Consider the following 26053-nt stretch of genomic DNA (forward strand, 5'->3'; position numbering starts at 1 on the left):
TTCAAACTTTATTAAATATCTATTTAAAAAAAAATGAAATTTGTAAAAAATTGTTATTTTTTAGGAACTGTAAAACATTAAATCCTTAGGGGTTTCCGGGACCTAGACCGCCTGTGTCACCAAACCAGTTCCTGCCGCCAGGGACTAGGAGAGGAGCGCCTCTACACATATATTCTCCGACTCTGGGAGTAATATTGAGCAGAGAAGTTGTTCAGTCACTAGTGTGCGCTCAGTCAAGGTTTGAAGCGGGGCCGGCTAGTTTACATTGACCCTACCCCCATCTCAGATCAGTTGTGTTTTTTAAATCTAAACCAAGCTGTTTAGGAGTTAACTTGTATTCGAATATATTCCAGGAAACGGATTTAAAACTAAACGTTTCCTAAGATTTCGTGTTAAATTCAATTGACTCTAGATGTTCGTGACTCCTGGAAGGAATGCTTGTTGAGGATTTAAAACCTAAATTCAGTTCTGAAGAACTATCGAGAGGAAGGATGCTAAACCTAATGTGGTCTCAGGACTGTGATATTATTATTAAAGAGGAGCAGGATCATTGCTCGGACCGGAGCAGTCCTAGGCTAATAGAACAGATACATGGAGCAGCGTATCATGATTTAAACTACGGAGTTACAGTGACCCTTACCCCTACGGAGACGGACGGTTATGAATATTTAGAACCGGAGGAATCTTCAACTCTTCAAACTCTTCAACCCCTTCCTTCATTCCATTCTTTACCATCGTCACCCTCTAGGAAGCAGCTTGACTTTGTTCCAGTCAGCATCCATGAGTTCGTAAACAGCAGTTCTGCTCATTCTCCGGATAGTAGCGGTCAACCTTCAGCTTTTCATCCTACTCCTCCTCAGGAGTCGGGATCAGGACCAAGGAGAAGAAAGAGAACGAACTCCGGGTCTAGTGGGTGTTCTAACACGTCTTCAACCTCTAAGGCTACTAAGAGAAGACGGCCTCCTATTTCCCATGATGAGCTTATGTTGCAAAGAAACCAAGGTGAGACTATTAGATTAATATTTCTGTTATTTATTATCCAAGGGGGTTTGGTTTAAAAATTTAATAGAGGAACTGATTAATTTTGCCACAAACTCTGATTTTTAATCCCAATATCTCTTAAACCTTATGTCATAGATCTTAGATATTTCAAACTATGAATTCTGTCAGATTAATTATTTTAAGCATGAAATTACACCATCAGGTTGTTAAGCTATAGGGATTAACACATTTGATTTTGAGTCTATTTTTTTAATCATTATATGTATATTTTTACATTATTGACGTTTATATAATTGTTAACAATTAACCATGGATGTGAACGTTGTGAATCGGGCATTAACATCTTTGCATGGAGGACATGGAGGGTCAAAATTATCATGATTTGTAACTTGAATAAACTGAAAATAGCTTTTCTGCTCCCTTAACTATTAACGTAGAAAAACAAACTATTTTACATTTATTTAAATATTACTTTACTTAAGTTTCTTTTTCAACTTTTAATTCAAGTAGATATTTGAATTACTTACGCCGTTTTTATTACAAAAATATTATAACCATAAGATTATTTAGATTCATAAACTTTAAGAACTATAAAAAGTATAAATACTTAATTTGAATTAGACTTAAATAAGTAAACATTGTATAAATAAAGTAACGACTAAAAATGTTGAACATTAGAAGGAATTTATAAGAATGAGGGCCTGGTTTTTGAGAGTGCAGAGATAGGGGTAAAGGGGGGGAGGGGTTAGAAATAGGGAGTCGCTGTAAGTGGATGGTGGGTAATTCGTTGAAGCTTAAGATGTTGGGGGNCCTATATCTTTGAAATCCGGTTCCTAGTTCCTCATATTTCTCTGGTATTCATGTTCCTAGATCTTCATATTTCTCTGGTTTTCATGTTCCTATTTCTTCATGTTTCTCTGGTATTTATGTTCCTAGTTCTTCATATTTCTCTGGTATTCATGTTCCTATTTCTTCATGTTTCTCTGGTATTTATGTTCATAGTTCTTCATATTTCTCTGGTATTCATATTCCTAGTTCTCCATATTTCCCTGAAATAAAGCTTCTAGTTTCTCTTTCTATATCAGATATTCATGATCTTAGTTCTCCAAGTTTCGCTGGCATTAATGTTTACATTTCTTTTAAAATCTCTGATATTCATATTTCTCTGGTATTCATGCTATTAGTTTTCCATGTTCTCTGGTATTCATGTTTCTAGTTCTCCATGTTACCATGTTTCTCTGGTATTCACGTTCCTAGATCTCCATGTTCACAGGTCTCCACGTTCCAAGTTCTCAATTTCCATGCATATTTCTCTGGTTTTCATGTTTATAGTTCTCTTTAAATCTCTGGTATTCCTGTTCCTTGTTCTTCATTATTTGTTGTATATATCGTATTCCTGTGAACTGTATACATAGAGATAGATTCACAGATCCTCATACTGTAGTTTAAATCTTAAACAAAGAAGATCATTAAGTTCTGGGCGAACAGAGCTAATCTGTAATGTCTGCTAAATATTTCAAACATCTATCTGTTAAATCCCCCTCCTCCTCCCATCTCACTTTAAGGTATCTAAATCCACCAGGAACCTATATGGCCCATTAACGTCTTTATTTTTCCTAACTCTAGTTCCCTAGTTCCTTGGTCTTTTTCTTTTAACCTTGTTCACATCATTTAATGTTCCCAGTGTACATAAATCCAGCTTTCGAGATTCAATACTTTTTGGCCAAATCAGATACAATGCATCCTAAAAGTTTTCAATAACAAAGACAGTTTATTTTTGGTCAGATTAAAATTAAAATAATTGGCGAAAGAAAGAAAACTTGAAAATGTACAAAATATCTACATCTAAACCTGGAAATAAATACAAGGTCATATAACTGAGGGCTTGAGAAAAGTTGATGTAGCTCCGGTATAAATATAAAGGTAGAACTGTGAAGATGTGTTGAAAGGATGAGTACATAATATATACTAGGAGCAGGTGCATCAATATTCCTTTACTCCAGGGTCAGTTTAGGTAGATTGTATACAATTCCAAGGGTTCGGTAATCGGAGGAGCGGGTCGTAAAGGAGTTGGGGATTTAGGTCACATGGGGAAATCAAATAAAGAAAAACTGGTTTCGATTTCTTTTGGGCATAAAACACAACAAAAAGCACGTACAACAAAAACTAAATATTTTTCAAATCTCCGACAGTTCTGATACAGGGTGTCCCACATCATATTAGACCGAGAACGGGTCTAAATTACGATTTTCGGGACTAATTAGAAAATTTCATTAGAATGAATTATTTTGAAAAATGAGGGGGAATGGATCATAGGGGAATAGATCGGGGGTGATCGAAGGCAATAGTAAAGAAATAAATGTCTTCAGATAACAGGAAAGATCGGAGGGAGCATTTAGGGAATACAAATAGATGGAAGTTGGTGGGATATTTCGGAGGACGGGGAACAAATCGGAGGATTTATCAGAATATGGGAATATATCGGAGGATTTATCAGAATATGGGAATATATCGGAGGATTTATCAGAATACGGAAATAAATCGGAGAATTTATCAGAATATGAGAATTTATCGGAGGATTTATCAAAATATGGGAATAAATCGGAGGATTTATCAGAATATGGGAATAATTAAATATATCTGACAAAGGAAATATATTAAAGGGAGGGTAATATTATGGAGGAAATATCCTATAATGGAGAAAAAGAATTTATCAGAAGAATGGGAGTACATCTGAGGGAAGAAGATCTAAAGATAGGATCAGTTAATTCAAATTCCAAAATATTGGAATTCAATGTTTTAAATGCATATTAACATTTTTGTGAAAAATGTCCCCCCGCCCCCCACACAGATAAAGCGTGGGAATGTTACTGCAAAATTTGAAACGAGGGGAGGGGGGGATATTGCTTAGTATAAACACACAACTATTTTGAAATTATATATATACAATATCTCTATATTCGAATATACTGTTTACAAACATTATGTTTCAGCAAACGTGCGTGAGCGGCAGAGGACGAAGAATTTGAACGACGCGTTTTCAACTCTCCGGGAGATAGTTCCAACTCTTCCTTCAGATAAACTCTCCAAGATACAAACCTTGAGGCTCGCTAGTAGATATATAGATTTCCTTAATAATGTAAGTAAACAGTTTACTCTAGATATATATATATTATAAATCTCTAGATATTCTCTAAACTATTCTTTTATTCTAGATAGTTACTAACACTGTTCCATTTGTTTGAAAACATTCTAATCCTATTCCATTATTTTAGATATTTTACAAACCTGTTCCAAAATTCTTTATATTTTTATAGACTAATCGCATCTTCTAAGTTTTTTCTAGATACTTTGTAAACTTGTTCCATTATTCTAGATACTTTCTAAACTTGTTCCATTTTTCCAGAGAGACTGAAGTTTTCAATAATAATTGGAGACTACTGGAGAGTACCGGAGGGTTCTAAATTCAGTGGAGAGAAAATTACTTCTACTGGAGAGCTTTTAAATTTTTACCAAAATATTAATTCTACCGGAGGGGTTTCTATTCCACTGGAGCACAAACTATTCATATCAGGGAGCCTTGGAATTTGAACCTAAATTAATAATTCTACCGGAGGTTTTTTTTTTAATTCATTGGAGGGATTAGATTGTGTAGAAAAACAGGTTTGAATTTTTCCCCAAAGTGATTCATATCTTACAAAAGCATTTTAGATGTATTTTTATACATTACTTGTCTGTCTTGGATTTTAGTTGTAAACAGGAAAATCTAAAAAAAATTATCTACATTTTGCAGGTTTTCAGATATATCAGTAACAAAAAGCTAAAATTATTACCCAGTAGTGTTTATAATAGCAATAGTTGAAAACCCGGTAAAATATAAATCACTATGGGGAAAAATTCAAACCTTTTTAGTACACAGAGAACATGCCTCCAGTGAATTAAAAAACCCCCCCAGTAGAATTTTTTTCTTGGTAAGAACTCAAATCCTCCCTATTTTGAAATGCAATTTACTCCAGTGGAAAAGAAACCCCTCCGGTAGAAGTTATATTTTGGTAAAAATTTAAAAGCTCTCCAGTAGAAATAATTTTCTCTCCACTGGATTTAGAACCCTCCGGTACTCTCCAGTAGTCTCCAATTATTAATGAAAACTTCAGTCTCTCATTTTTCCAGATAATTTGTAAACTTGTTCCATTATTCTAGATACTTTCTAAACCTATAACTATTCTTTAATTCTATCCAGCCCTATTTTATTATACTACAAACTTTCTTAACTTCTTTAGTCTAGAAACGTTTCAGCTTTAAAGTTTGTTCTTGTCACGTTAAACCTAGAAATGATAGAAACTAAGTTTTTTCTTCTTCTAGATCTTGAATGACACCAGTCCTCAGTCCTACGAGAGCAGGACGGGTATCCAGGCTGGAGTTTCAGTACGAGAAGAGCTCTCTCATCAGTTCAACGTATGGAGGATGGATCTAGAATACAGAGCACCTGGAAACGTCTCACCAGACTTGTGAATCTCCCAGCCTTAAACTGAGCTTTATGCAATCAAAGAGACTTAAAAATTTATCATTCTACGAGCTTTGGTTTCAGAACAGAAAATTCTAGTGAAACCTAAAATTCTGAAACCCTTTGTATTTACGCGACGAATTTACTTAATACTCTTCATTGAAGAAATGAGAACAATTCAGAGTTTCCAAGTTACTCCAGGTCCTAGTCTCTAGTCCCTACTGGAACCAATATTTCTCAATGAATCTCTCTGCTTCCTTTTCCCTGATACAGCATCACTTACTCAACCTTAACCTTTACTCTTCTAAACTAGATCATGTATTAAACAAAGTGCCTAATAGATCATCATACAAAAAATACGAGGCCTACATATTTACGAAGTGCATGAAAATTTTATTTTTTGTTTAATAAGTTATAGGAAATACATAGCAGCACAAGAACTTAGGGGATTGGACTTTTTACAGTTTACTGTGAATTTTCAGTACAGCTCGAGAACCAATTGAATTGTAAAAAATAAAAAATATGGTTGAAATTCCTGGTCATGGCAGAAGGGCCATGCTTGAACAATAAACTTGTTCCTGTGCTGACCTAATACGTCATAGAAAGATGTAAACAAACCCTCTCTCTTTTGTTCTATTACTCCCAGGGCCGGAAATTTAACATAGTATCATTGAACGATACTCTCGAGTTTCCTTTTTGGGGTCTTTACATTTGCGTAGATTTTAATTCAAGAAATCAGAAAACAGAAAGAGAATGTAAAGAAACCACATGAAATAATATTTCTTAACAAAAATATTGGTATCTACAAAACTGCCTGACCCCATTCATGAAACCGGGTTTTATTACGATACTCTGTCTTCAGTTTCGGGCTCAGGAAATACCATGCTGACTGTTGATGTGTACATATACCGGTGTACACTAGATAACTTGTACAGAACTTGTTCATTTGTTTCATGTACCCAATTTATCAGTGATCAATGAATCCGGAAAACCGGAAGCTCGTTTAAAATTTTGTTGTGACTTACTCATAGCGAGATTAAAGAAATGGAATCTATGCCAACTCAAATTTGTAATCCCTATATCTTTGAAATCCGATGTTGTAAATCTTTGATACATTGGGTTGCAAAGATTATAGAGATTATAAAATCAGAGTTTGTGGCAAAGTCCCAATTATATTTTATGAAACATAACCTAACTTTAACGCTCAAAAAATGAATTACGTTCGGGGATAAAATATACTTTTTGGTTTCACTGTTTTTTGGACTCTATCGTAATGGTAAAAACAGCAGATTTGGCATGGTTTGTTTTATTTCATGTAAACCTTAAATTTTAGTACTTACGAATGGTTTAGAGATCCTGTTAAATATGACGAGATTTAAAAATTTAAATTTTAGAAACGTCCATTAACTTACTTTTTTACCTTAAAATATTTTTCCTGTCGAATCTTGCGATTTATAAAAAATTTCCATCTCTCGACCAATATATCTAAAATATATGAATTCTGGTAGTTAGTTATTGCCTAACTTGACAAAAAAAAGAATATTTTTATATTTTTATATTTTTCTAAATCATAAAATATGCATAAACTATATACATTCAATAAAAACATATCTTTTTGTTCCCAATGTTTTATTGGTGTTTTTAAAAATAAAATCAGTGGAAAAAATACTTTTTGGAATAGAGTTTGGAAAGCGACTCCGTCAGGCGAGAATTAATGAAAAACGATATAAAATTTAACTAGGTAATTTTTAGCTAGTAAGCAGTAGAAAAAGAGCTCAACTATCTATACCTAGTTCAACTATTTCTCGCTATTCATTAATTCTGCACTCCTTTTTCCCGATATTACTTAGTGCTAAAAAAAGAAAGGTACCTAAAATATGATTTAGTTTTTCTTCTGAGATAATTTTCTGCAAAATTATATTTTTTAGACTAATTTAGATTAGGGTACTGAAGGATTGTAATGTTGAAAATTGAATAAAAATCTGTTGAAAACTGATCTGAAGGAAGGAATTGAGTGGAGGGAGTAAATTGAAGAAAAGGGTTTAATTTGATACGGGTATATGTAGAACCCAGAGAGAGAGAGAGAGTGAGCGCAAAAAGGGGAATATTTAAGAGTCGAGATGTGAAGAGGGGGGAGGGGGGAGTTTTAGGGGCTGAAAACCCATTAATGTCGATTTATGAATGATATAAGATTATTTAAAAATTTCATGTGACATGTTTAAACTTGGAAGACTGGAAATTCTGGATTTTAGGTCAAAGTTTACAGGATCTGCACTCGGCTTGATATAAAACACTTGCCACCACCACATACATACACTTCTCAGCAAACATTAAACAGTTCATTTTTTACTAGTTTTAATTCTACTTAATTCTTGGATTTTCAGGCTTTAAAAAAGTAACTTCTATGAAAGACAAAAGTTTAAATCTTTGCTCTATTTAAAAACAAATAAACACAATACAAATATTTAAAAAAAAATTAATAAAGGACTTAGTTGTTTACAGGATTAAGAATCCTTGAGCTCTGGGACGAAATGACTCCGGGTCCAGCTGAATTTTATTTCTTTAAGTTTTAAGAATTTCTGCAATTATTTTTTTGTTTTGTTAAAGGAACACTCGCTCCAATTGCTCTAATTGCTCTAATTGCATTGCCCTATTTCTTTGCAACCTAATATTCTAAACCACTCCTGTATGCTGAGTCCATTAGCGCCTGACCCAATCAGGGCTCAGTCATGTGTTTGATGTCTATTCTGAACCAATAGAAATAGTATGACGGTAACATCTATCTTTCTATCTATCTCATTATCCAATTAGAGTTATGAATCCTTCAATCGGCACTATCAGTAAATGGAAATATTTACTTCTACTGAAACTATAGTGCTTAGACTTTTTGAACTATAAGTATTAATAATATAAAATATCAAAGGTGAACAACATCAGGTTGCGGAAATATAGGATTACAAATTAGAATTTATGAGTGTTCAGTTCATTTTATACTAAATCTTGATTTGATCAATCAGAGATCATGACCACTTTACCGATCTTTTATTTACCCAACATTGTATTTTCAAATCAAACAGTTTTTTTGCTTGTAGCTGGTTAATATTTCGAATATTGAGGATACAGATCATTATTTCCTGGGGGGTTGAAGGGGGGGGGGGGCAAATTCCTGTCCATCCTGGACTAACCAGGTTGAGATGTGGTCGGTTTCTTAAATTTTGATTTGATCGCGCGGATTTTAGTCTAAAGTTCAACAATTTGTAAACTTATGGAGTTTTAATTTTTACGCTTTTTATTTAAAGCGCATCCACCGAAAAAAAAGTATAAAAGAGAATAAAAAATTCCGTTTAATAGGAGAAAGTAAGATCAAAAGTTGCAGACTGCTTGTTAAAATGAACTGTAATTACGTAATCTGGAGTGATCCTCCGCATGCAAAGATTTTACACCGGAACCCTGGGAAGCTTTGTCCGATAATGTATTAACTATGCATTAATGTTCACAATTTTGAAAAGTAAATATTTTCAATTGTGGTTTCTCATACAAAAGTGACAAGCGCATTTCTCCTGCAGGAGAACATATAGGACTTATCAGAATTAACAATTTTCAAACCTAGAAAAAGAACGATATATTTTACATAACTGATCAGATAAAGGTTTCAAGAATACCGTTGTATAATTAAGTACTCCTAATTCAGCGTGTGCCATGAGCTCTCAAAACTACAAATATGTAGACTTCCGAAATAATTAAATACTTCCCCGAAAACTTAGTTCCCTTCCCCCCAAATACAATAATCTTAAAGGGACAGACCGGCTATGTAAGGTAGTTGAGACATATCAAACTTTTAAAAGATCTGTAAATCCTGAGTTTGAGCGCAAAGTCGACGTTCAAAATCGTAATTTTGAGTGGATACGCTTTCAGAATTGTTTCTTAAATTATTAAATAACGACGACAAAAAATGTAAACAAAATTCTACAGTAAACTAATTAGTTGTTTAGGAACAGGTTAAGAAAATAAAAATTAATCATCATCGAAAATAAGTAATCTTGTTCAATGATTAGTTTCTATAACCTCTCATTATTCACAAAGATTTTCTGGAATTTTTATTAAAAAGACGTCATTTGAAGAATTTGTAGAAATTTGCGAATAAATTCATAGAAAAATAAGAAATTCAATATAATGATGAAAACGAAATAATTGATTCTAGCATTGATTTATTGACAAATTTCTTTTTAGAAATATGTTCCAAACCATTTAATTAGTTTACTGTGTATTTTTTACTTTATTTTTCGTCGTTGTAATTTAATAATTTTTAATAAACCGATTCTGAAGAAGTATCCACCCAAATCCATGATCTTGAACGTAGACTATGCACTCAAACTCAGTAATTATACATCGTGGAAAAGTTTTATATGTCTCAAATGAAACCTAAAGAATGTGTCCACAACACTGCATACTCAGTTTAACTACCTTATATAGCCGGTCTGTCCCTTTTTAGCATCTGGTTTGGACATTCCACGTGAGTTTGCACAAAATTGTTAATTTAATAATGGTTGATTTACGCTGGAGGTTATTTTTTTAAAGCTTTAATCGCCGAAACTTCAAGAAATCTACCAAGTTTAAATCCGGCATACATTATATGTGAGGAAACCCATAACCCGCAAAGTGTTTATTTACGGTGAGATATTCTTTTTTATCTAGCAATTCTAGTTGAGTTATTGTATTTGTATTTGTGAAAACCAGCTGTACCAGATGAAAACGTTGTTTTATAGTTCAAGCTAGACGCTTACAAATAAACGCTGTTGAAATGTTCTTTATGGCCAATTATTACAAGTTACTTTTCCTACCAGCATATTTTATTTTTATTTAAAAATATCTTTTGACATAACATTTCAAAGTCTAAGAAATTACAATCCTTAAAACATCAAATCAATTATAGTTCTTTCTTATTATAAAAGAAGTCAATAACCCCCCCCTGCATTAATTAACTTATTGATAGAATTAAAATGATAAAGAAATTATCTTGTAAATAATTCATTAAATGTTATCAAATCTCTCAACATTTGCAATGTAAACAAAAAATTTGTAAAACTAATTACCATAAAAAACATTTACCCTTTCACACCCAAACTACTAAAATAAGTTAATGGTATTTCCAAATTTTGCCTAACAGTGGTATTGAACTGAATAATGTTATATCATTCAATGTTAAAAAATTTGAGGTTATAAACCAGAATTACTGAAATAAAACGAAGAGGTAAAGCTTACCTGAGTTGTACACAACCAACATCCCCATTAATTAATTAATAGAGTGGTCGGTAGTGTACATCACGATATGTTCAGGTAGCTAACACTGTACACTTTGTATAAGTGTAATCAGTGCCGTACATGGGAGGGGGCAGTAGTCCTTTTGCCCCCCCCCTGGGGGGCAAGAGGACAGTCAATTAATAAAGGAATTGAGTCTTTGGCACAAACTCAAATGTTCAAACCTTTGGAACCTGATGTTGTAAACCTTTGATATTTCAAATTCAGAATATTTGATATATCAGAATTCATTAGGTTCCAAAGATAAAGTGATTAGAAAATCAGAGTTTGTGGCAAGGACTCAATTCCTTTATTTCCCTAAAGAGATATTAAGCGTTCCCCTTTATGCAATGATGACAATAACATCGAATGAAGGATAGAGAAGTTTTAGCCTTCTAAAGAGAATACTTCATTACACAAGATGTACTATGACGAGAGCAGACTTAACGATCTTGCACTTATGGCTCACTACTGAGAAAATCATTGAAATGTTTGTGCAAGCAAATCACAGAAAATTGAAGCTTAAAAGAGTTGGTGAATATGTAGATGGAGTATATTCTATCTGAAAATTTTAGAAGAAATTTCGTTTATTATTGAGAAAATATGATTTTTTAATGATGCTGTGATTATTGATTTAATTAGCTGTGATGGAGTTAAGTGAAAAATTTATAAATTTAAAAAGTTAAAATTAGTTTTTCGAGCAAAGGAATAATTTTTAGACTCTATAAGGTTAGTAACACCCAAAAATGTAGTCTTTTTGATGTATTTTTATGGTGTTAATTGACTTTTTGAACAAAACAATTCCAGGGGGGAAATCTTGCCACCTCCCTGGCTAAAATCCTGTGTACGCGCCTGAGTGTGATCGTATTTCTTTGGGGTGGTAAAATCTAGATAATTGAAAATAAGTATTGATAATTAAACACAAGATTTTATACTGCAGTGCGTTCCACTTCAGTTCTTTGGTCATGTTAATAAAAGTATGACCAAATTTTGCATCGTGAAAAAGTGCACAAACAATTCTTGTAAAAATGCGAGTTTTTTCAAAATACCAAAACATTGCGCATGGCTAGACCTTTTAAGGTTGGGAGACTCCACCATATATCTCTCAAGTTGTATTTCCTCAAACCATTTTAAAGGAGATATTAGTCAGGGGAAAAAAACCAAGTTTTTTCAAAATACCAAAACATTGCGCATGGCTAGACCTTTTAAGGTTGGGAGACTCCACCATATATCTCTCAAGTTGTATTTGCTCAAACCATTTTAAAGAAGGAGATATTAGTCAGGGGAAAAAAACCAAGTTTGAAGAAATATGCAACACCATTGCTCTCAACTTTAGGTGAGTATAAAAATAAATTTACTGTATTGTTTAATTTATAATGTTTTAATATTTAACATAATTTAAAAAAAGAAGTCGCAATTAAAGATGCGTGCGCATCGTTTTTTCAGTTCATTTGTTAACTACCCAGCCAGTTTGTGTTTTTTTTCAGAACTTCAGTAAAAGTTTGAATTTGTTTGTTCACAGAATAACAGGCGCGCAACTAGGGGGTGGCAAGAACCCCCCTCCCCCTTAAGAATAGTTGAAGAGAAGAATAAAAATGTTTGAAATAAGAATGTTATTCAAGTTTTAAGCTAAAGGCATGCCTATAGAAACTTAATAATTTTGACAGAACTTTTAGCTAATAAATTGAAAACCTACAAATTTGAAAATTGTCAAATGTTTGCAGTCAACATCCTCGAATTCTCTTTGAATAAAGAAAAAAAATCTAAAAATTTGTCAATTTCATAAAACCCCCCAAGAAATACGATCACTCTATATACAAGTGTACTGTGTGCGTAAACATATCGTGATGTAACATCTGAGGTTGGCTTTACCTTTTCGTTTTATTACTCTATGGTTCTGAGCACTGATTATTGAAATTCCCATGTATAGATAAATAAATAAACATAGATAGCTTATCACGCAAAATCACCAAGAATTGAACAGTCCGCGAACAATATTTCATTGAGCAATATATAATATTGACGAGAACTGAAGAAGGACATGAGAAGGACTAAATTTCTCTCTACAGAACTTATGTACACCACAAGTACTCAATGACATAAGAACAGCCAATGTTTACAACCGACCTAGTAAATCTATATAATAGGAATATCTTTAAAACCTTTTTGTACATTTATATCTTTCAAGATGAAAAATGTCGTCTTATGCGCAATCTATCTTTATCTATGGTAATGGTTCTGAACCAAGGTTACTAAAATTTCCAAATTCTGAACCAGGTTTGATAAAATTTACAGGTCCTTCTCCTAAATCAACATCAAATAAAATTCCGAAAAATCTAGTACTATGAATATTCCCTTTTTGTTGGGTCTACTTCATATATCTACCTGTGTAGACAAAAGATGAGATTAATTTCATTGTCCTCGGATCCCTGGGAACCTGAGATTCAAGGATTTAATTTGCAAAATCTTAACAAAAATCTGCAATGTTGTTTTGGTCAAAATTGAAAAATCCAGGAGAAAATGTCAACTTTTTGCAAAAGTGAACGTTCATGGCATTTAATGCAAGTACACGGCTTGTGTGGGTAAACTGCTGGGTGGCGGTTAGCTAGGCTTTTATCAAATTTTAAACAATTTAATCTAAGTCAGCTTTCAAAGAATAAGATCAAAAGGACATATTAAGTTTTATCAGATATATTTCAATTTTCGATTCAGGGTTTCGATTAAATTTGTGTTTACTCCAACCCTATTCTCCGGCATAGGTTTTATACTGACAGGAGAACCAAGCAGAGCGGAACGGATTCATTTCTTTTTTTTGTATTTTAATCCTAGTGGAACTTGTGATGTGAGATAAGGTTCGGTAAAAATCCAAGTTTTTATAAATAGGTTCGAACAAAACAAGACAGAGCTCTCCTAACTTTGCTTTAATTAAATACGTTCTTGTAGTATTGCAGCTTACTATATATGGAGGAATAGGAGAGTATATATAGAGACCTACTATAGGAGAGGAAGGATATTCAATTCATCCTTTTTAAACTTGAACTTATTTCATTTAAATTTTGAACCCTAGAATATTTATTACGCATTTATAACAGCTAGGTGTGTCAATAAACATGGGAATTAATTAATCGACATCTTGAAAATCGTCTAATCTTATATACATGTACGACATTTGATGAATTCTTTCGATGCACATGGCTCATTTAGGGTAACATGAAACATAATGTAGATACAATAAAAACTCAAATCATGTATTGAATACTTTTTTATTATACATATATATAAATATATATGTATATAGATTTTTTACAATTTGTACAAATATATGTTTTATACAAACCGTGATTCTTTTGAATGAGAGAATGTTTTGTGAACCGATCTATTATACATCATATACATTGTATGTTTTGTGAACCGATCTATTATACATCATATACATTGTATGTCAAACCAAGTTCATACGTCTTAAAAGGATTCAAAAATGTTGATTTTAACCAGTTAGAGATAAGGAAATATAATATATCTCATTTTTCAACAGTTGAAATTTGTGTTTTGAGCGCAAAAAGTTCTTCAAAAGTTTTTTGTTGATATTTTGAATCTGCGGATCTACATATTTTAGCGGATTCGGATCCTAAGCACTGCTTGGAATTACGATTCAGTCCCTTTAATTCCCATTTTTACTGGAATACTCTTGTATAAGGATAATTATTGAATTATGATCTGAGCTGGGAACTTTAGCACGGGAAACCTTTAATTCCGACTGCTTAATCCGAATATCCAATGTGGACACTTTTAATTTCTTTTGGATATAGTACAGAAAAATCAAAAACCGGTTTTTCTAAATTAGGGAGTCCCTCCCGTTTCTGTATATTAATCTTAAATGGCGGGCAAAATTTCAAATTTCCCGGCTTCTGATACCCGACTCTCTGATTGGTTGAATTTTACACACTTTTCAGGGATACAAGCACAAGATAATGTTAGTCTTGAGATTAAGAAAAAGAGAGGATCAAGCATTGATCTCGATATCCACCATTCTAAAATTTCCAGCTCTGGTCTTGTTAGAATTTAAGGATTGTTACTGCAACTAGACAGAGAGAGAAGGTCAAATTAATGCAACATTACATTTCTGTTCTTCTCTACAGCTCTTCAATAAGAGAAGTTAAAATTGAAAATATATAAGATCTGAGCCCATTCTCTCCATAGAAAGTGGTCGTGTATTTCACGTACTTTGGGGGACGATATGTTGGCCGCTAGATATCTCGTGCTAAATTCTTATCTGATAGATAGATATTTCTCTGTACATTTGACGTCCAATATAGGAGACGTCAAGTTGTCGACCAATGCAATGTAGTTTATGGAAGGAACGGCCTCAGACGTGCAAATTACTTTGGTTTGACGTGTTGTGGGATTCTTAAATAAAAAGGATTACTTTCTCAGTTTTGGAATGAGAGGATGATCATATCTATATATAAATTTGGCTTGTCTGTTTGTCTGTTTGTTTGTTTGTTTGTATCCAATAAACGTCAAAACGGCTGAACCGATCGGGCCCAAATTTTTTGTGGGACATCTAGGGACCCAAGGGAAGGTTTATGAAAAATCAAAATTTCAAATATTTGTCTCTATCAAAATTCGATCGTCATTAAATTTTTAAAAATTTTGAAAATCCGCGAAATTTTTTGTAAAAATCCGCGAATTATTTTTGTTTTGTTTTACGATGTACACAAAGAGAACATGTTCACAACTAATTTAGAAGATGGGCGCGAAGCGCCCTCTAAGGCTAGAAAGAAGGGCGCGAAGCGCATTGAATTTCTAGTAATATTGAAAATGCTTAGCTTAGAGTTTCTTGTCATTTATCTGCAGCTTAAGTAATGAATAAAAATAGGACTGGTTAATGTTTGTAAGAAGAAATTCTAGATTTCTTGTGTTTTTCCTCAAGGAATAATATGACCTCACATTGTGTTCAGGGTTGACCAATGATATTACGTATTTGGTCGGGAACCCCCTCTGATTAAAAGAGTAAGAATGTCTAAACTCTAACTCTAGAATCAGAGTGAATTTGAAATTTGAAGTAATAAGTGACAGAGTAAAATTTGAACAAATACATTGTCCTATTTCTAAAGAAAACTTTTCCTTAACATTCATAATAAAACTGACTGCCGTTTTTCCGGAGTTTGAATTCAAATACCTTTAAACACAAATTCCTTCAGACACTAATTCTTAATTTTTAGAAATACTTATCGCTTACTTTGTCGAGAAATAATAATTTAAAGCAAAAACTTGAAAAAAATGCGGTTTATTGTTATTAATAATAATTAACATAATTAAACTTTTACAGCGAAGGCTGGTAACAATTTGTATCGGATTTCTCCAAGCTTGACGTTCAAAAGATAAGTTTTAGGGAGAACTGAACCAAGGCAACAAAAAAACTTAGCCCGTGGATATTCTCGCTCAAATTGAGCTGGAAACTTTGAAATTTTTACAAGAAGTGTTGGAAGTGAACAAATCTAATTCAACTGATTCTCGCATTTCATTATTTCAGACCTTAGAACTTAAAAATTCGGCCAACAAAATTAATCTGGATTCCTAAATTCATTAGTTTCAACTATGGTTAACGTGTTAAACTAAGCAGCTTAACTCCATCTAATTCATAAGTTACCGGCTCAAATCGAATATCTGTATAAAATTAGGAAACATTTCGAAACATATTTTCAAATGTTCTGTTGACTGAGAACAGAAAATTTAACGTCTGATCTGTGTAAATTTTTATAAAAAGGTATCAAAGGTATATCAAACAAATAATCACAATTTTAAACTGATCGAGAAAATTACAATGTATACGTAAATCATTATTATTTCCAGATCTTTATTTTATTTAGTGATAATCTGAGAAATAAGGAAATAACAGGAAAATTAACACAACGAATTATGCGTTAAACATTTAACTTATTGTTAAGTAAATTGACAAATTTCATCTTATAGGAAGTTTGATAATTTTTTTAATGTTTGTCTCATATGTTGTGAGTAGAAGATTATTAAGGTTTACTATTATCAAACATTTCGGGTTAAGGTAACATACATAATAAAAAAGCATGGCATGCAAAGGGAAAACCTTAAAAAGTCCGGTTTGTGACAAATTTAAGGACCAGCCCTTAAAACTTCTGTGGCTCATAATGTGCATTGTCACCAGGAAAAAATGAGCTAAATGAGCTAATCCCAAAAACATAAGTTTAACACTTAGAACATGATTATCGAATTGCGACATATTCTATATTCAAAATAGCTGTCAGTAACGCAATCTTATGTATTTGGGATTAAAGAACTCAGTTTCATTTGCCATACATATTTTTCTATGATTTCACTTGCTATAAATACTTTTGCCATAATTATCTTTTTTTTCAGAGTAAAATTTAAACTTTTTTTGTAGAAAGAGCCAAAAAACTAGAAAAATTGAGTTCCAAATGGAGGACCCTTTATGACCTTCGAAACTACTAGTAATGGTAAACCCATAGGTTGGCACAGCAAAATCTAAACATCTACGTTGCCATAATTCCTCATATATAAATATGATGTATCGGTAATTGTAATTTTAATTATAATTAGTTTTAATTATGTCCTGTGTAAATATGGCTAACGTATTTATGGCAAACATATTATGGAAAATGAAACGGAGCTATAAGATATCATTATTGGACTGTTTCTTGATAATAACGAATAGTTAATTATGGAGTAAAATACTGGTTTAATATATTTAGTTTCGGTATATTTGTATTGTATATATTGATATAAACTCCAACCAACTGTATGTTTTGAATATTTACTTTTTACGACAAGAGAATATAATTTCCAGGCCTGGTTTAAATGTTCTCAGTTACTCCGAACCTCTATCACTTGACAGGGTTGAGATAGCTCTTCTCTCTTCGATCAACTCCTGGTCTATAAACTTATCCACGGAAGGATGGGTTGTATCTATCAGGGTTAATTCCACAACACACTCGAAATCGTCTCCGATGCTTGGACTTACTTTCTTGACGAGTGAGACAAACTCCTGGTCCGCAACCCGGTTGCTGAACCATACTGTGTCCTCCGGCCTCCAATCAACCTCCACGGGAAGAATATTCGCCAGCTTAGCGTTGATTGCTTGCAGAGGAAGGTTTCTAAACTGCTTCCATAAAGGTTGAATATCGGAGATATTTATCATAGATAAATCTCCGTAGTCTACTAATCGTACAGCCGCACTATTTTGATCAATGAGTTTGGTTATCCTGACCCTGTACCAATATCCATCCGAATGTCGGCCTGCTAGATATTCACCCTCAGATAAACTCTCCAATGTCACCTCCCTAAGGTTGGTCTCTGTTGTGTAGAACGAGTCCATCTCCGACATTAGAGCTTGCAAGTTCTCCATCTCGTTGTAGGGTTGAACTATAAAGTTGGACGGAGAAACAGCACATGTGACCTTAACGTCGAAATGCTCTCCTTCAGCAGGAATAGAAGGAGAGGTGAGAGGTTTAAGGTTAGATAAATCTCCGGGTACTTGGTTCAATGCGTCAGACACGGCATCTATTTCACTGGATAGCTCTGGGATAGGCTTCTCGATGCCATTGGTTGCTACCTTAGCGGGCGAGGAAAGTGCCGAACTTTCCGCTGATCTTGCTGGAAGTGCGGGGAAAATGTCAAACTCCGTAGAAAGATCAAAATTGATTGAACCCTGGTTACTTTCCGTCTGGTTGAGCTCTACCTCAGGAAAATCCGTCTCCCCGCCTAGAACCTTGAGTTTAACCAGTTGGTTCTCCGGAACTAGTTCACGTAGTGCCTTGGTTGCTCCTTCGCTCCAGGTATATCCCTCAGGAGGAACACCATGAAGTTTGCATTTCAGGGCTAGTCGAGGCAGGTCAGCCAGAGACTCGTTCAAGTTGGACAGATTATAAATCTCCGACGGATCAACTAGGGAAGTGTTCCCAAAATCTACGAAAAGAACCTCGTATTTGTCGTTCTTTTTATCTGGAGATACAAGTTCGGCTCGGTATAGTTTACCGTCTTCTGAGAATTTAGCAAGATAAAGTTGGTTCATTCCTATAATTCCAGAAGGTCCGGAGCTAGAAACTTTGTCCGCAATTTCATTGATGAGTTTCTCTATTGCTGAGTACGAATTTGCTTCCTTCTGTACATAAATATCACCTGTTGCTGATATATGAGAAATACAAACTTGTATCTCTTCTCCTCCTGGCAACGGAAGACGACATTGATAGTCCTCTGATATGACAAGTTCTATTAGTTTCTGGTTAATATTAACATCAACATCGTCGCTGGAAGTATCAAAAAGCACCATTCGAGGTTTAAGACTTGCCTTGTAGGCCGAGGCTAGTTGACTTCGATTGTCCACCTTCGCAACCAAAGATTTCCCCAACAAATGTTCATTTAGACGCGCCACAATATTATCGTTATATTCATAATCCTCGAGTCCAGAGAGGGTAATATTGATTGCTTGGGCAGATAACTCCAGGAATTTAGGAGCTATCTCCCTGAGATCCTCGACTGGTATAGTATCTTGATCTCCATGGTCCAGAAAGTAGCAAGTGCAGAGAATGCCGCGAAGTTCTACAACCTTGACACGATGCCAGTCTGAGGAAACGTATGCCGCGTAGAGCTTACCTATCTCCGGCTTCTGAACTCCAGGTATTGAGGATTTGTCATAGTAATGGAGATCCATGGTGGCACTTAATTCATCAAACCTCTCAGAGTACTCGGCTCCAATGAGTCGAACACTAACGTTAGTTGTTGATCTAATATACAGGACGTAAACATCCCAGATATCTTCTACCGGATACTCCAGGTTAGCAGGAGGAACCTGAGCTCCGACTTGAACCACCTCCGGAGATAATTCCTTCTTTGGATGAGACGCAAGAGCAGGGAACACGATATACCGTCCTGAGCCCAGGACAGGACAGTCCACCCTGATCTTATTGAGAGCCCCCGCCTCCTGATACCAGAGACTCGGTAACTTCTCCGTAAACTTTGCTTGATACTCTTTCTCAACCTGGGTGGACCAAACTCCGTTATGTCGGTTTCCTAGCAACTCTGCAACTCGGTCGGAGTAAAGTTTAGGATCCGTTGTCTCCGTACTGCTCCCTGAGTCTCCACCTGTCAGTATACCCATCTTCTTTACAACCTCAGCTGCTACAGCTTCCTCTGCCTCAGCCTAGATAATACAAGTAAATATTATCATAAAAATCATTGAAAATCAGAAAATGTCGGGGTATACTAATTCAATTTATTTTCTATGCAAATCTTACCCGTGTAGAGTAGGTTTGAGGATATGTTTTGAACTGAGTTCCCTCCACGGTTACAGTTGCCATAAACTTCTCCTTTCCTTTAGTTCCAACAGCTGCAACCTTGTATGGAACTTCGCCCAGGTTGTTCTGATTGAAATATTTCTCAAGATCCTCCTTATAGTTGGTCTGAGGTTTGGAGTTTTGTCTATTCTGCTGAGGCCTAGGAGGAGATTTGATCTGTTTACTGGAAGGATATCCCTTGGGACCTGGATTATAGCTGCCAGGTGATCTAGGTCCTACTCCTCTACCGTAGTTAGCCCGAGGTTCTCTCAAGGGAGTTCTTTCAACACTGTTGAATCTATTATTTCCTCTCATCATACCTCCTCGCATCATTCCACCTCTGTTATATCCTGGACCTCCCCCACCCCCTCTACCCATACCTCTAGGCGGTCCTTGACCTCCTCCACGACCAAATGGTCGGATGTTTGGTGGAAAACGACCTCTTCCGCCTGGAACATATTGCTGTTGCTGCTGGGGCGGGTTCCAATGTGTTGAGGTTTGAAGAGGTCTCCGGGTAGGACGGTTTACAGGCAGACGTTTCTTAACTTTAGATCTCTCGAGAAGATCTTGCATGTGTCGTGTAGATTCGTCTGCTACACTTGTAACCATAACTTCACCCTTATTGTTCCTGGTGGTTCTACAATAGTCCGGAATACTTTTAAGAAAATTGTTTAATGAATCGTATCCTAGTCTCCGGTAAGGGATTCCTTCGCCAACCATATTTTTGTAATCAGAGTACAATCTCTCCGCTGTTGTTCCACCTGCAAACAAAACAGTGTAGGACAGAGTACAACAATTATAAATATGGCGATTAATGTTTTTTTTTATAATTTGGGATATTTAGTGAGCACAATGGTTTAACTCTAGGTTACTTTTACATGTGAGCAGGATGATTTTACTCTCTAAGTTACCTTTACATGTGAGCAGGATGGTGTAACTCAAGGATACCTTTACATGTGAGCAGGATAGTTTAACTCTAGGTTACCTTTACATGTATGGTTTACTCTAGGTTACTTTAAATGTGAGCAGGATTGCTTAACTCTAGGTTACCTTTACATGTGAGCAGGATAGTTTAACTCTAGGTTACCTTTACATGAGAGCAGGATGGTTTACTCTAGGTTACTTTAAATGTGAGCAGGATTGCTTAACTCTAGGTTACCTTTACATGTGAGCAGGATGGCTTAACTCTAGGTTACCTTTACATGAGAGCAGGATGGTTTACTCTAGCTTACCTTAACATGTGAGCAGGATTGCTTAACTCTAGGTTACCTTTACATGTGAGCAGGATGGCTTAACTCTAGGTTAACTTTACATGAGAGCAGGATGGTTTACTCTAGGTTACCTTAACATGTGAGCAGGATTGCTTAACTCTAAGGTTACCTTTTCATTTGACCAGGATGGTTTGACTCTAGGTTACCTTTACATTTGACCAGGATGGTTTAACTCTAGGTTACCTTTACATGTGAGCAGGATTGCTTAACTCTAGGTTACCTTTACATGTGAGCAGGATTGACCTGATCATCTTACAGGTCTGCTCCTGGAGAAAGGACGCCTCGTCATTCATCCTGTCTGAAATATATTGATAAAATTAAGAAATGCAACAAAACATAAATACTCCGTTTTCCCCAACATAAAGAAGAACTAGGACTAAACAATGAATAAATGCAATAAAACATAAGTATCTATTTTACAATTATAAATTAATAAATTTACTGGGACTTTTTCAGAACACCGCCGCGTTAATAAGTTTAACATCATTGCTTTCACTATTTTTTACATTTTTGAAACGAGATTGATATTTCAAACACCACTTTAAAATAGACACTACCATTGTACCATAGATCTATAACAAAATTATAAGTAAATATTAAATCACAAAGATAACAGAGATGAAACTAAAATGAACCAAGAAAAGTTCTGACGAAGTACCAATTCGCCATGACGGGTGATTAAGTGCTGTACAGCTGGTACAGTGTACGCATGTACTTTCTAGGGACAAATTTGAGAAAACGCTTTCTAAACTTAAGATATGCACTAAACTAAACATAATATTACATGCTAGCGTTTAAAGTATACAAGTATGAAAGTGGATACATTTTAATTTTTTTTTCATCATCGTTATTTATCAAACAGTACTGTGCGCTGATAACAGAAATATAAGTTAACATTTTTAAGAAAGTGTTTGACTTGTTTGACTTGTTTTAAGAATTATAAAATAATTATAACTGGTTTGAAATATGTATCCATTCACTCACTTGTAATCATCTACGCTTATCTATCTCGTAATTACATTGATATTCAAATCTCTTAATTTTCATCCTCGTCAGTTTCATCAGTATTCTTTTGGTCTTCGTCATCGTCGACCTTGAGTTCTAATATTTCAGTTTTGGATTTAATTGCTGCGGGGATGGATTGGGTGTGATCAGGATTGGAATGTACGTTTACTTTATCACAGTTGGGTTCGGGTTCAATGCAGTCTTTCTCTGGACTGAATCCAGGATCAGGTTCAATAGCTGCGGAGCTTAGCTCATTTCCATCCTGGGATTTATGCGTAGTTTTAGGTCTAGGTGATAATTTAGCTTTAGATACAACCGTAGGATTTGGATTAATATTATCAGAACTAGTATTGGAACTTGAAGGATCCAGGGTTGCGTTTACAGATAAGGGATCTAAACTAGGATTAAGGCGCACAGGACTAGACTCCATAGGTTCAGGTTTCTCTTCGTCCATTGCATCCGTTCCATTTTCACAAGTTCTGGATTCTCCGGACTAAATTAGAATTCTTTAAAACCAAAAAAAGTAGAAGAAAGTAAAATAAGGATTGTCTGAAAATTACCTTTAGTTTATTATATTCCTCTTTGTAGGGTAGAATAGGAATAACAAAGACGGAAATATCGTCAATAGTCGCAGCAGTTCCGTTCGATCTTTTCCAATTTCTCTCCTTCATCTTCCCCCGTGCAGACATGACAAGGTCCTGTGCTAGAGTTATATATCGATACTTCCCTGCCCTGCTCTCATTATCCCAGGCAGATAGTCCGCGCTGGACAATAGTTGCAACATCCTCGTTACTCACAACATCCCACAACCCGTCTGTTCCAAGAACAAGGATATCATCAGCAGTTACCGTCTCATTCTCTATATCCAGGACGCGGACCTAATCATAAGAACGTAAACAAAGTAGTTTTATTTGATTATCTGAAACCAAAGGCCGAATTTAATAAATGGGAGAGATCGCTGAACACTTACCGCTGGTTCGAATTCTGAAATCATCAAGAATCTTTAACTCTGAATCGACGATTAAAGATTTGAACCGGTGGTAGGTAGTTTAGCGACATAGCTCAAATTCATAAAATATGGTACCAGGACCCGATTCTTCAAAGGAATCGAGTCTTTGCCACAAACTCTGATATTCTAATCGACCTATATCTTTGCAACCCAAAGTCAAAGGTATTTCACATTTTATATTCTGTTAGATCAAACAATCTAAGTTTGAAACATCAAAGGTTTGAACCATCCGGTTGGAAAGATATAGGGATAGAAAAATTAGATTTTGTGGCAGAAGAATCGGTTTATTTTTATCATTTCGAAGGTCACAAACTATGCGGAACACATTTAAGAAATCTTCTGGAGCATATTACAGTTACTATGGATGGATAAAAGAATGTTGTCCATTTTTCGTCGTATAAACAAGTATTACCTCTGGTTGCGGAGACAGAAAAGGTTTGATGTAGATCGTCCCGTTCTGAGATTGAGCACGGAGATCGTGATCTCCGAACCCTCGTGTCACTCCTATGGTTGCAAGCAGCCGAGATCGTTTTCCTTCTCCGTAAACCATCGGAAACTTCATGTCCGACTCCTGTACGATCTTGTACGCCCAGCCGGTCATGTGAGCATCTCTGTACATGATTCTTGAACCTATATCTCTCCGGGTAGGTTTCCTACAGAACTCCAAGCAGGTGTATTCGTCTCCTAGAAGATAAGAATTTTTAAAATTTGGGTTAACAAAGCTAAGACATAGTTTAATTCCGATATTTTTATTGTTAAAGTATAAAACAGTTTGTAGCAAAACAATCAACGAGTCTTAAGGCCCAAATCACGTAGGATTGTTAAAATCATTTAATTTGGTTTGAACTAAAATCTAGCTAAAGCACGGATTCTCGCTCGGGTTTCACTCAGATTTTTCTAAAATCTCAGCTCAGGAAAAAAGAAACATTTGTATTAAAACCGCCAAGCATGATGATTTATTTTCTGACTGAATGTTTCAAACTTGAAAATTCATTTATAAGAAATTAAAAGTTTACTACCTAATCTTTCTTATACATACAGACAGATTTCAAATGTGAGTTTACCTAAAAGATGTGGTTGCAATCTCCCGACAGTCTGTAGACGTTGTCTCTCACTGACCGGAGTAAAGTCGTAAGACATTGGATAGGCTTTGGAGAGTCGACATAGAACAGATCTTGAATCTCCAGCATTTGCGACATACAGCTTTCCTAAACATTAGACTATGTGCGATATTTCAGTTAGGGGGGGGGATATAACGTTTGATAAAGATCTTTTCACACAAATGACGAAAAAAAAAAACACAAAAAAAGGGCTATTTCCATTATTTATTTTCCTACATAATATTTCTATTATTTATTTTCCTACCTAATATGAAAAGTGCGACGAGTACGGTGCATCCTCCCAGCATATGATACATCTTCTTCTCCTCTCCGATCAGTTGATCTGCTTCCCAGAATGCTGTCTCTAGAGCCCCGATCACCAAACTCTCTGTAGAGATGGGTCTATTGGTCGGCCATATTGTATCATACGTGTCCTTACCTTCGTTTAACAACTGAGGACCAACATTTTCTAGTTTAGCGTGAATAATCTGCCAAAGATCGTTACTGGCGGCCACGGCACATCCAGCACCCGCATGGCCGTCGAAAACTGCGAATAATGTGTAAGGTATGTGCGTCATTCGTCCACCGACGATAACATTGATTCGTCCTTCGTGTGCGCAGGCCTGGTCCTCGTTCTGGCGGGATTTCCCCGCATTTATAGTTTCTGCGTATCCCGCATTCCAGGGCAGGGCGTTGACATCTCGTGGGACAATTATAGGTCTAACAGCATGATCAGCGGTTACCTAGAGATAAAACATTTTTAGACAAGTTGTTTTCTCTTCCCTTTTAATACTTTTCCCCAAAAATTCATTTCCCCCTCATAACAATCATTTATTTTTCCCAATTTAGCAAAAAATACCGAACTTTTGAACAAAAAAATTTTTTTTTAAGAGCTCCCCTCTTGGATAAATTTTTTAAGAAAATACACACCCCTGAAAGTAAATCAAGTTTTTGATGCAATACAAACAAAAATTGCGATAATTAAGTAAAAGTTGTAATGGTAGAAGTTTTTCATGAGCTACGATATTTCACCTGTATTTCATCAGCTGTTGCTAGTTTGAGAAATGCTGGTCGTTGATACGGATACTTGAGCCTAGGTTGGGAGTAGGTTTGAGAGGACGGGATCCCTCCTTCCTCCTCCGGGTTCCCAATTGCATTATAGAGGACGCTTTTAAACCTTCCCAGCATAATGAACCTATTCTTCAGACATTCTGCTACAAGGTTGTAATCCTTGAATGAGTTAAGTTTTTCTCTGAAACACAAAAATGTGAAATATGTCAACCCTAGCTTGAACATAAAGAACACAATAATAATAATTTATGAATTTATGAATTAGCGCAAAGAACATCCTGATTAAACTAAATATACTAGGACTAGTCATACAAACAATTAATATTGTTTGTGAAAAATGGTGTTGAAGAGGATTGTAAACAAATCTTAAGTTTCACCCACAAAAATTTTAAAAAATTTAATTTTAGGGATTAGTTAAAATTATGTTGACAGTCCCTTTAAAGGTAAGAAAACAACGTGGATGG

At 35.0% G+C, this 26053-nt stretch overlaps 3 protein-coding genes across 9 annotated transcripts; 1 reads left to right on the plus strand and 2 right to left on the minus strand.

Annotated features, from left to right (window-relative positions):
* Window positions 1–146: 146 nt before the first annotated feature.
* On the plus strand, window positions 147–5879 carry LOC111699848 (twist-related protein). Its single transcript, XM_023470591.1, has 3 exons — window positions 147–1002; window positions 3996–4141; window positions 5365–5879. Exons 1-3 carry the CDS (start codon window positions 435–437, stop codon window positions 5512–5514), a joined length of 864 nt encoding a protein of 287 aa, XP_023326359.1. The 5' UTR covers window positions 147–434; the 3' UTR covers window positions 5515–5879.
* Window positions 5880–16078: 10199 nt separating this feature from the next.
* Window positions 16079–21732, minus strand: LOC111699822 (tudor domain-containing protein 7A). 3 transcript variants are annotated; one of them, XR_002764831.1, is made up of 4 exons: window positions 21625–21732; window positions 20095–20894; window positions 17511–20000; window positions 16079–17008 (listed from the first exon to the last, which is right to left on the minus strand). XR_002764831.1 is itself a non-coding variant. In XM_023470557.1 (3 exons), exons 1-3 carry the CDS (start codon window positions 21695–21697, stop codon window positions 17670–17672), a joined length of 3204 nt encoding a protein of 1067 aa, XP_023326325.1. In that variant the 5' UTR covers window positions 21698–21732; the 3' UTR covers window positions 16079–17669. The 3 variants fall into 3 exon arrangements, 1 of the variants encoding a protein (XP_023326325.1); XR_002764830.1 differs by having other exon boundaries at window positions 17494–20000; XM_023470557.1 differs by having other exon boundaries at window positions 16079–20000.
* On the minus strand, window positions 21702–25771 carry LOC111699824 (protein phosphatase 1H). Of its 5 annotated transcripts, none has more exons than XR_002764835.1 (7): window positions 25551–25771; window positions 24784–25261; window positions 24483–24626; window positions 23831–24102; window positions 22970–23287; window positions 22389–22902; window positions 21702–22191 (listed from the first exon to the last, which is right to left on the minus strand). XR_002764835.1 is itself a non-coding variant. In XM_023470560.1 (7 exons), the coding sequence occupies exons 1-6, from the start codon at window positions 25704–25706 to the stop codon at window positions 22441–22443; spliced, it is 1830 nt and encodes a 609-aa protein (XP_023326328.1). In that variant the 5' UTR covers window positions 25707–25771; the 3' UTR covers window positions 21702–22191; window positions 22403–22440. The 5 variants fall into 5 exon arrangements, 2 of the variants coding, with proteins under 2 accessions (XP_023326328.1, XP_023326327.1); XR_002764834.1 differs by having other exon boundaries at window positions 21702–22205; XR_002764833.1 differs by having other exon boundaries at window positions 21702–22213.
* Between the last annotated feature and the right edge of the window lie 282 nt (window positions 25772–26053).

The sequence above is a fragment of the Eurytemora carolleeae genome, unplaced genomic scaffold (genome assembly GCF_000591075.1).
Source record: "Eurytemora carolleeae unplaced genomic scaffold, Eaff_2.0 scaffold347, whole genome shotgun sequence".
NCBI classification, from domain to species: Eukaryota; Metazoa; Arthropoda; class Copepoda; order Calanoida; family Temoridae; genus Eurytemora; species Eurytemora carolleeae.